The sequence below is a fragment of the Oncorhynchus keta genome, chromosome 26, assembly GCF_023373465.1.
Source record: "Oncorhynchus keta strain PuntledgeMale-10-30-2019 chromosome 26, Oket_V2, whole genome shotgun sequence".
NCBI classification, from domain to species: Eukaryota; Metazoa; Chordata; class Actinopteri; order Salmoniformes; family Salmonidae; genus Oncorhynchus; species Oncorhynchus keta.
In genome coordinates, this window is record NC_068446.1 from 14,953,920 (window position 1) to 14,965,155 (window position 11,236).

General features: G+C 43.3%; 1 protein-coding gene across 1 annotated transcript; it reads right to left on the reverse strand.

Moving 5' to 3' along the window:
* Nucleotides 1-1,325: 1,325 nt before the first annotated feature.
* Nucleotides 1,326-4,866, reverse strand: LOC118358987 (protein Dr1-like). The gene is made up of 3 exons (XM_035737076.2): nucleotides 4,034-4,866; nucleotides 3,602-3,765; nucleotides 1,326-3,131 (listed from the first exon to the last, which is right to left on the reverse strand). The coding sequence occupies exons 1-3, from the start codon at nucleotides 4,383-4,385 to the stop codon at nucleotides 2,985-2,987; spliced, it is 663 nt and encodes a 220-aa protein (XP_035592969.1). The 5' UTR covers nucleotides 4,386-4,866; the 3' UTR covers nucleotides 1,326-2,984.
* Between the last annotated feature and the right edge of the window lie 6,370 nt (nucleotides 4,867-11,236).

An 11,236-nucleotide genomic window follows, 5' to 3' on the forward strand; every position in this document is an offset into this window, starting at 1 on the left:
TACCCAATTTCAAAATTGTAACTTGCACATTTTATTATAAACATTTTCAACAGCAAGTTTAAAGCTGGACTGAGTTACTTTAATATATATATATATATATATATATATATATACACAGCACATTCGGAAAGTATTGAGACCCCTTCCTTTTTCAACATTTTGTTACAACCTTATAGGAAAATGGATTAAAAACAAATCCTTATCAATCTACACACAATACCCCATAATGACAAAGCTAAAAACATTTTTTAGACATTTTTGCAAATGTATTAAAAATAAAAAACTGAAATACCTTATTTACATAAGTATTCAGACCCTTTGCCTTGAGACTCAAAATTGAGCTAAAATGCATCCTGCTTCCTTTGATCATCCTTAAGATGTTTCTACAACTTGAGCGATCAGGACCTCTTACTCGGGCGAAGGTTCACCATCCAACAGGACAACAACCCTAAGCACAGACAAGACAACGCAGAAGTGCCTTCGGAACAAGCCTCTTAATGTGTTTGAGTGGCCCAGCCAGAGCCCGGACTTGAACCCGATCGAACATCTCTGGAGAGACCTGAAATAGTTGTGCAGAGACACTCCCCACCCAACCTGACAGAGCTTGACAGGATGTGCAAAGAATGGGTGTGCCAAGTTTATAGTGTCAGACCCACGAATGCTCAAGGCTAATCACTGCTGAAGGTGCTTAAACAAAGTACTGAGAAAAGGGTCTGAATACTTATGTAAAGTTGATCATTTAGTTTATCTTTTTTATACATTTGCATACATTTCTAAAAAGCTGTCATTAAAAACATTTTGCATTATTGGGTATTGTGTGAAGATTGATTAGGGAAAAATTGAATCCATTTTAGAATAAGGCTATAATGTAACAAAATGTGGAAAAAGTTAAGAGGTCTGAATACTTACCAAATGCACGGTATATATCTGTAGTTATCCAATAGGAAACACTCTTCCTATTGGAAACACTCTTCCTCTTCCGACCTCTCGCACACCAGTTTGGAAACCACTGATTTAGCAGACTCTTATGCAGAGCAACTTACAGTCAGTGCACATTAGACTCATTGCAAATATTTTACATTCCAGTATATTACAGTTTTCCCATTTAGAATAACTTAGCCAGGAGTGTGAACATTGGATTTACATTGCTTGGAATATGGTGGAAATGTATCATAACAGCATATTGTATGACTTGTTGGTCATAGTAAAAAAAAAAGTACAGCTTTTGTCCATGAGGATGAAAAACTGAGGGGGCTAACATAGTATAGTTAACAAAAAATTAGGAAAGGACTGTAAATAACTCCACAAAACATTAAGAGGAAGGATTGATCTCTATAAAACATGTTAACTTTATTGCTTAAAGAATACAACTTTATAGAAGGCATGTGAATGTGTATCACACCTAGAGGTTACCAATCTTTACATTTTTAAACAATTCACCACGCATTCACAATGCAACTTTTTCCTTCCACACTAAAAAAAAAAGGGGTATGCCCCAAATGGCACCCTATTCCCTACATGGTGCACTACTTTTGACTAGAACTAAAGTATTCATATGCACTAAAGGAAATAGGCTGGTATTTGGGATGCAAACAAAAACAGATTAAGCCAAGATAAAGCATTTTTACAAAGTGAAAGTTACCATCAGCATTGTGAACAGTAACCTGAGTGCAAACTGCACCCAAGTCTCTTTGTTCTACACATGGAACATACACCTTGGCCTCATCTCATATGCTCAGGGTTGTTCAAGTTGTGTCCCACATTGCACCCTATTCCATATATAGTGCACTATGACCAAGGCCAATTGGGTTCTGGTAAAAAAGTATTGCACTACATAGGAAAGAGTGTGCCATTTGGGATGCAGCCTATATATTTGGTTCTATGAGTAAAAAATATTCTGAAATGAGTAGCTAATCAATTAGCAATACTGTAGGTGAACATAAGAAAAAAAGCATCAACCTACTTTGATAACGACTGAGCTAAAATAAAAAGCATTTTCAAACCCAATTTTACAAATCAAATACATATTCACAACCCCTCTAAGTGTTTCTGAAATATTGTGTGCATCCCAAATGGCACCCTTTTCCCATTATAGTGCAATACTTGACCAGGGCCTATAGGGTTCTGGTCAAATGTAATGCACTATATAGGACATAGGGTGCTGTTTTAGACACATCCGTCCTGTTAAACAAACATACAAAGAAGGGGGTAAGGAACTATTTATGTCAAAACTACTACCAAAAAAGGACCACAAACGGGTAGGAGGAATAAGTAAAGCCCACCTTTGGCAAAGAGTGAGGAGCTGTTCTCCTGAACCCCCCAAATAATCTAGTAGAAACAATCTAAAGGAGCAGTACCTGAACTGTACTAATGTTCTTTTCTCAACATAGCCAAAACCATGATACTTTTTTTCCAATACACTTTCTACCTTCGGCATGTTCCATTCTACCTTGCATCCAACAATCTCCAGATCACACAGCACATTCCAATTCCATGACAGAGTTAACATTTGATTTGTGATTGGCAAAAATAAAATTTCAGCTGAGTGGAGGTAATGCTTGAAAATGCATCTTTATCCAAATAAGTGCATTTTCAGATACTACTGTCAAATTCAAAAAAAATATGTCTATCTATATAGCTTGAAACTTTCCATAACAACATGTACGCCTGATACTTGACTGGTGGGATTACGCACATTATGCTTCTACATAGCTCAGATCTCTACCAATGAGAGCGTTGGAAGAGAGAGGGCTGCTTGCTGACACTGTCCAAAGAAAAGGGATATGGCCTGGGTCGTGTTCAATAGGCACGAAACAGGGAGAAAACAGCCCGGAACAGGGTGGTAGCCTACTATCTGTAGTGATCCAATAAGAAACGCTTGCTTTCAGTATCCATTGCAAAATGTTTTGCTACGGTGTGCCCTTATGAAGATGACCCTGCCTTCTTGTTGTTGCCCAAATTCCAGGCCCCAGGGGTCATCATCATCACATGTCATCCTCATCATCCTCATCCAGTGAGGAGCCAGCCTGCTGTCCAGCACTGGCAGATGCTGCAGCCAACTGGGCCTGCTGGGCAGCCTGCTGCATCTGGAGCCACTCCTGCTGGGCTAGCTCTGCTTGCTGTTGCCGTGCCTGGAACATAATAAACAGGTTAGTCAGGGTTAGTGATTCAGGTTGTGTATAACACCACAACTCTATGCATATACTGTCCCCCACCAGAGACCGGGGCTCACTTCCCAGTCCAGGCTCTCATTGTACATCTCTCCTGTAGAAACTGGTGTTGGGAATTGACATGTTCATGTATGAAGGGTATTAATCAAAGATGAGATCATCAGGCAATGTACACTTACCATGTGATCTGTGTGTGAAAGTGTAGAGTCAGACATGCAACAGGAAATGGTCTGACTCCTATTAGGTTATGCAAATTGAACCTCCTAACACAGGTTATCAGTCTTGATCTTATTACTGTGTCTTGATAGCCTGGTCCCAGATTGTTTTGGGCTGACAGCTTAGTCCCAGATCGGTTTGTGCTTTTGCCAACTCTATTGTGGCATGACAGCACAAACAGAATAGCACTACACGACTACAAACTTGAACATTACCTTAGCAAAGAGTTCCTGTTGTTGTCTAAGGAGCTCTTCCTCTGGTATACCCAGGTTTTCCAGGCGAGAGCTGGCCTTTCTCCTCTTAAGTGCTACAGTTTTACATTCCTGCAAGACATCCTTCACCTCTGTGATGTACGACGCAAAACCCAGGCTTTCAAGTGCTGTGGAAAATTATGAATACAAGGTTAGGGGGGAAAACTGAAAACTATCTTGTCACTTGATTATTGAGGACCTAATAGTACACAGCTAGCCTGGATCGAGATCTGATTGTTTTGAGCTGGTAAGACAGAACAAAATGTGGGACCAGGCTAGTTGATTGCTAACAGACATCAACTTCAAAACACATGGCAAGAATGGGAAACACCCACACAGTACAATAATGCATTGAAATATGTTGGCACTGACTAGATAAAGACAATAATCACTAACCATTAATAACATGTTCAGGAGATATAGTCTTCTTTTCAGACTTGTTACATATTTCATTCGCCTCTGATGAAATTAGATGTATGAACTCTGTGCAACAGTTCACAACAAGTTCTCTCGCATCGTTGGCAACCCGTACGTTGGGCAAAGTTTCTTTGATCATTTTGTTGATAGCTGCCCTGGGAATGGTCAGGTCGTCATCGTTTCCCGACGAAGAAGCCATCGTATTCCAGACAACTAGCAAGCTTGTCAAGTTAACGTAGTACAAACGAAACTGGAAGAAAGCCTTGCGTTGATAGTAGGGTTTCGTAGCGGTCTTTGCGTTGAACAATGTCGTGAGTATAGAAGCTAACATTAACGTTAGCTAGTTAGCCGAACTAGGAGTAGTTGGTTTTGAAAAGTTATTAAACTAAACGTTTTCTATGTATAGTAAACTAGATAGTTACAAAACAAATGCCCATTGACACAGCACACCATAATGCTACTGCAGAGGCGTTGGATGTAACGGAAAAGTCAACGTAAATATGATGGCGAGGAGAAAACTAGCTATCGAGTTACGTTAGCTATGGTCCCTCTCGCAACGTCGTTAGCTAGCAACAACATTGCTTTGCAGCGGCTTTTGAGGACATAGCTACGCTAGCAAGCGTTTCGTTGGGATCATTTCGTAACGCAGTGCTGATCCCCCCAAAAATATCAAACAAAATATTGTATGCACTGAAAGATAATTGCTGTTCCTTTATCGCCCGAATTAAATACTTTAATTAATTTATTATCTTATGTCTGCTTCATCAGCACTGAAATGTCTCCGGAAACGACTACACGCGGACAAAATCCACATCCGGTATATAATTTTTATTTCACAGTGCCTGTGCTACCGACCACAGACACATGTCGCCGTCTACTGTATTGGAGGCGAAATAATACTGTCATACAAATGTGGGCCAAGACTTCAAGTAGACCTATGGCTATAATACTTGGATTTGCAAGATCATTTAGCTTTCCACATTAGACTGAAACAAGAGTTGCTGTGGACTTTTACCATATTAGTTTCATCACGTCACCATATTCCTATTTTGTGTTTGTTCAGACAAACAAAAAGTGGATATAATAATGCTTAGGTAGTGGTTAATATTGGATTATCCTTAAATTACAACAGGGCCGTTGAATGCTAGTGCAATATAACCTCTGAATCATTACTGACTCAGTAGATAACATTGTTACATAATTGGATCTCCATACAATTTATCAGTGGATCCTTTAATTGTAGGCTCTGTCAATACAAAAGTCCATTGAGATGAATTACCCAGTAAAAATAAAATCAAAAATTCAAAGGTAACTTTTCCATCAGCATTTGAAGCTGTACATTTTCAACATAAACACTCTTCAAGACACAACCATTATACTTTTAGGTTGCTTTATCATTGATAATAAAAAAGGTAATTCATTTGATCATTTGATCACAAAATGTTGAGTTTAATGATTTTGCCACTGTCATTTTTTGTTCTGCTTATGGAGCATAAAAGGGTGCATATAGTGAAGGCTTTAAAAGGCTTGAAGGGAGTATCATGTATATGGGATAGGGATATCATGGAGATGTGGAAGTTTGTGGTCTATCTGTACTCTGCAAAGTAACATACAGTTCATGCGGAAAGTATGTAGACCCCATGACTTTTTCCACATGTTGTTACCTTACAGCCTTATTCTAAAATTGATTTAAAAAAAATGTGTCCTCATCAATCTACATACAATACCCCATAATGACAAAGTGAAAACAGGTGGTGGTTGCAAATGGATAAAAAAAATAGAAAACAGAAATACATGATTTACATAAATATTCAGACCATTTGCTATAAGACTCAAAATTGAGCTCAGGTGCATCCTGTTTCCATTGATCATCCTTTAGATGTCTCTACAACTTGATTGTAGTCCGTCTTTGATCAATTTAATTCATTGGTCATGATTTGGAAAGGCACACACCTGTCTATATAAGGTCCCACCGGTGACAACGCATGTCAGAGCAAAAACCAAGCCATGAGGTCGAAGGAATTTCCGTAGAAGGGCCTTGGTCAGGGAGGTGACCAAGAACCCGATGGGTGGTCCTTCTGTAGCACAGTTGGTAGAGCATGGCGCTTGTAACGCCAGGGTAGTGGGTTCGATTCCCGGGACCACCCATACGTAGAATGTATACACACATGACTGTAAGTCGCTTTGGATAAAAGCGTCTGCTAAATGGCATATATTATTATATTATATCTCACTTGCCTGGAGTTGAGGCGTTTGGCGGCGCGGCGTTACTCCAGGTTTTTGTGGCCGGTCCACGTAATGAACAGATGTTCCGCCAGAGCCTCCATTCCTCCAACGCCATCTTCACCGCGAGAAGCTCCTGATTCCCCACATCATAGTTCCTCTCCGTGGTGTTGAGGTGGAGGGAGAAGAAGGCACAGGGATACAACTTATGGTCCAGGGCAGAACGTTGGGGCGGGGACAGCCCCGACTACGACATTCGAAGGGTCGGCCTCCACCACAAACTGACGGGAAGGGTCAGGATGAGCCAGGATAGGAGCAATGGCGAAGCAGTTTTTGAGGTCCCAGAATGCCCGGTCAGCGGCAGAGGACCACGAAGTGAGTGCAGACATGGGGGATGCCAGGGTGCTGTATCCACAGATAAAGCAGCGATAAAAGTTGGAAACGTTGCTGCTGCACTCTGCTGCACTCACAGATACCTGTGGCCACTGGCCATGTTGAAGGCGGTCTTCCAATTGCCCCCCTCTCGTATCCATACCATATTTGTGTTTGTTTACTTGGATGACATCCTCATCTTCTCGAGCTCTCTTCAAGAACACACTAAGCATGTCAGACAAGTACTCAAACGCCTCCTAGACAGCCATCTGTACGTTAAGCCGGAAAAATGTGAATTCCATTCATCCCGAGTACAATTCCTGGGATTTGTCGTGGAACCCGGTCGAGTCCAAATGGACCCCAGGAAGGTAGGGGCGGTAGCGGATTGGCCCACCCCCAAATCCGTTAAGGAAGTTCAGCGTTTCCTGGGCTTCACTAACTTTTACCGCAAGTTCATCAAGAACTTCAGCTTGGTGGCAGCCCCTCTCTCAGCTTTAACTAAGGGTAGCAATGCAAGGTTTTTGTGGGGAAGAGAAGCTGAGACGGCCTTCCAAGGACTGCTGCACTCTGCTGCACTCACAGATACCTGTGGCCACTGGCCATGTTGAAGGCGGTCTTCCAATTGCCCCCCTCTCGTATCCATACCAGGTGGTAGGTGTTCTGTAGATCCAGCTTGAAAAACACCGTGGACCCCTGGAACGGCTCTAAGGCCGAGGAAATGACTGGTAGCAGGTAACGGGTCTTAACCGCAAGTGAGTCCCTGGTAGTCAATGCACGGGCACAAGGTCTTGTCCTTCTTCTCCACAAAGAAGAATCCTGCTTCAGTCAGAGAGGAAGAGGGACGGATAAATCCAGTAGCTAGGGAGTCCCCAATGTAGTCCTCAATGTAGTCCTCCATAGCCTTGATTTCAGGTCCCGACAGATGCTCCCGGGGCAGCGTGGTGCTAGGGAGAATGTCAATCCCGCAGTCATAGAGGCGATGCAGCAGAAGAGAAGTGGCCCGGGACTTGCTGAACACCTCCAGGAGGTCCTGGTACTCCGCGGGAATGGCAGAGAGATCCGGAACCACCTCCGAGGCCCCAGAAAGACGTCCCGGGGCAGGTTGAGCCGACTTCAGACAATGGGCGTGGCAGAACGGACTCCAGCCCATGATGGCACCAGTAGACCAGTGTATGAGTGGGTTGCGTTGCTGGAGCCAGGAGAATCCCAAAACCACAGGGATCTGGGGGGACTTGATGAGCAGGAACTGAATGGTCTTGCTGTGATTCTCTGACAACTGTAGGTTGATGGGATGGGCTGAATGGGGATGTTCAGCTCGGAAGCCAGTGTGGCGTCCAAAAAGCTCTCATCGGCCCCAGAGTCAATGAGGACCTGGAGAGATTTGGACTGGTTTCCCCACAGCAGAATGACATGAAAAGGGGTGCAAGTAAGGGAAGCAGAAAAGTTCCCCATGTGGCCCACCAGAGTACTCGCTCCTACCGGTGAGCGTGGTCTTTTACTAGGCACGAGGACACAAAATGACCAAAAGTCCCTCAATACAGTCAGCTCCTTGTGCTGCCGTTCCGCTGGCGACAGCCCAGCCCTACCTAGTTGCGTGCGCTCGAGAAACAGTGCCTCGGTCCTCCACGGTGACTCTTGATAAAGGTGGGGAAATCTCGGGTGCTCTCGGCCATGGGACTGTCGGGGACTTCTGGGATGACTCAGAAGCGAGGTGGAATCCCTGGACGTGTGAGTGAAATTGAATTTTCTCTCCAACCGTCGGTCCCGCAATCTCCCATCGATGCTGCTGGCCAAAGTAACGAGGGAGTCAAAATCTGTGGGTAACTCCTGAGCCGCAAACTCGTCCTTAACCTCCTCTGAAACGCAGTGCGGAAATCCACCGCATAGTCGGCCACAGTGCGGGCATTGTACCGGAGCTGTCATGGCCAGTTCGTACTATCAGGTATGAAGGTAAGACCCAGATGCATACCACGTCGAAAAAACAATAGTTTAATATTCCAACACTGGCAGGCAATAGACAGGTCTAGGCAGGCACGGGTCAGTAAACCAGAGGTGGGGCAACAGTACCGGGCAGCAGGCAGGCTCCGGGTCAGGGTAAGGCAGAGGTCGTTAATCCAAAGGGGGGCAAAGGTACAGATCGGCAGCAGCCTCAGGGGCAGGCAGAGTGGTCAGGCAGGTGATTTCCTTATGAACTGTAACTCAGTAAAATCGTTGAAATTGTTACATATTGCTTTTACATTTTGGTCAGTATCGATCTAAGTGAAGGCTTAAATGAAACCTGCCTAGAGGCAGGTTTAACTTCAGATGAATGGATCAGGTTTAACTTCAGATGAATGGATGTTGGCTCCTAGGTTGACCTTGGCAATGGGGGAAAATGGATTACCTGGACTATTTCAATGATGATCAAAGAGCAGCACCAAGGCCAGACAGAAGGGTGGTTATAGACAGGAGCAACCCACTGAATGATTTAGATTAAATCAAATTTCCGTGACCGTTTTTGTATGTACAAAGAAACTGTAGATGACGTCATTTGTGTCAGGATTTGGCCAGGGTTGTTCCGGTTTTTGGTCACTAGATGCCCCCATTGTGCCTTTTGATCCCCATTATTATTTGCACCTGTGCCTCGTTTCCCCTGATTGTATTTAAACCCTTTGTTTTCCTCAGTTCTTTGCTCTGTGTTTGTATGTTAGCACCCAGCCCTAGTACTCTGTGTACTCTTGTTGATCCCGGTAGACTCTCTTGTGGAATTCTGTTTTTTGTTCTTGTTTATTTTTGAGTATCTTTTGAGGCTTTTTATGCTATACCTTCCACCTTGTGGATTTACCTTTTTGTCTTGGAGGATTACCTTTGTTCTTGTGGAATTGCTTTTGAGGTTGTGGAGTTACATGTTTTCCTGAAGAACTTCACTTTTTACTTCATTAAATACACCGTCTCAAGTACTGCTGTGTCTGCCTCATCTTCTGGGTTCTGCCGACTATTCTTGGCTCAGTTGGTTAAGTGACTGTTTCTCACTCCGGAGACCCGGGTTCGTAACCGGGTCCTGACATTTTGTTTGCTTGAGCCAAGGCTTTCATCTGAAGACCCATTCCTCCTTCCCTACAAGTACTGATCACCTTGAGGTTTTTGGCATCTTGAACCTTCCATCGTGAAACAGGAGATTTGTGTGGTGTAAGTAAACATGCAGAATAGTCCACAAAGTCTGCAGTGCTTTAAATGAAGTGAAAAACAATTACACAAAGTTCTCTGACGCTGCTGCCCAAGACAACTACAGTACAAGGCAGAGCTCTATGGATATGGGAACTTGCCCGGAGTCATTGGCTGTATAGATATAACGTTCACGTTTCCCTCTACAGCAGATGTTGAGGAGTACAGGAATCGTAAAAACTGGTTCTCAATAAATGTACTAAGTGTGTGTACTCCCAATTTGCAGTTCTCCAACACTGTTGCACAGATTTTCCAAAACTTCTCTTTGTATGCTCTGCTTGAAGGGGGACAACATAGTGGAATCATACTTGGTGACAGTGGGTATGCAGCACACACTTTTTGTTCAACCCCTATCTTCATGCAATAGGGCCTAAGCAACAACGGTACAACCAAGCTCATATCCACACCAGAGGTGTCGTGGATCGCATGTTTGGTGTATGGAAGAGACATTTCCAGTGTCTCAGAAACACATTGCACTTTCAACCAATAAGATGCTGCATTGTCATAATTGCAACAGCAGTGCTTCATAATTACTGCAAACAGCATGGCTGCCCAGATCCTCATGTTGAAGATGAGGATGACCCAGATGTTCCCGTGGTTGACGGAGATAATGACAGAAATGGACTAGCCTGCAGAAATGCTTTTGCTATGGAGCACTTCTCTCCCAAAGATAGCTCAAGTGATTGAAGCAAGCAATATCCATGGATTGGTAACAAAGATGGTTTTAATTCACAAATGGAAATATCGGGACCACTAAGAACATTGGTACTGCTTCTTCATGTTTCCCTCTTCCTCCTCTTCATTCATGCTTCTTTTAAATAATTGTCTCAGGAAATTCCATTGCCAGTTTCTCATCCATGCTCAGACTTTTTTGTCTTTGTCCTCTGGCCCAGGATATTGACACAGTCTTCACTCCTGGCTACTGCAGATGTAGCAGGCTGACCTTCATCCCGTCTTATCCCTTCCAAGCTATGGTGATCATTTGCCTCTAGAAAATGATTACATTGCTGCATTATTGAGTTGAGTTCATTACAGAATTTTTATTATGGGAGTGCAAGAGATGACTGACAACATTACATATTCACTGCAGTGCGGGAATGGAACATGTTGAATGAATGTGTCCAACTAAATGAGGATTGGAGCGGACCCCCATCTGAACTGTCCAAATACCATCCAGGGGCTGCTCGCTATCAATAATCCCGGTCAACTAGTCCCCCAGTTCATTTGTTTCTGGTCTCACTGGGGGTCCGCCACCAGTCTTGAAACACTCCCTGCGAGAACATTTGTCTTATTTAAGTAGGTTTTTATGTTTTTCCACAGGACATTGGAAAGACAAGAAACTATAAAAATGATATTAGTAATTATGTATGATATTGTTTGTGT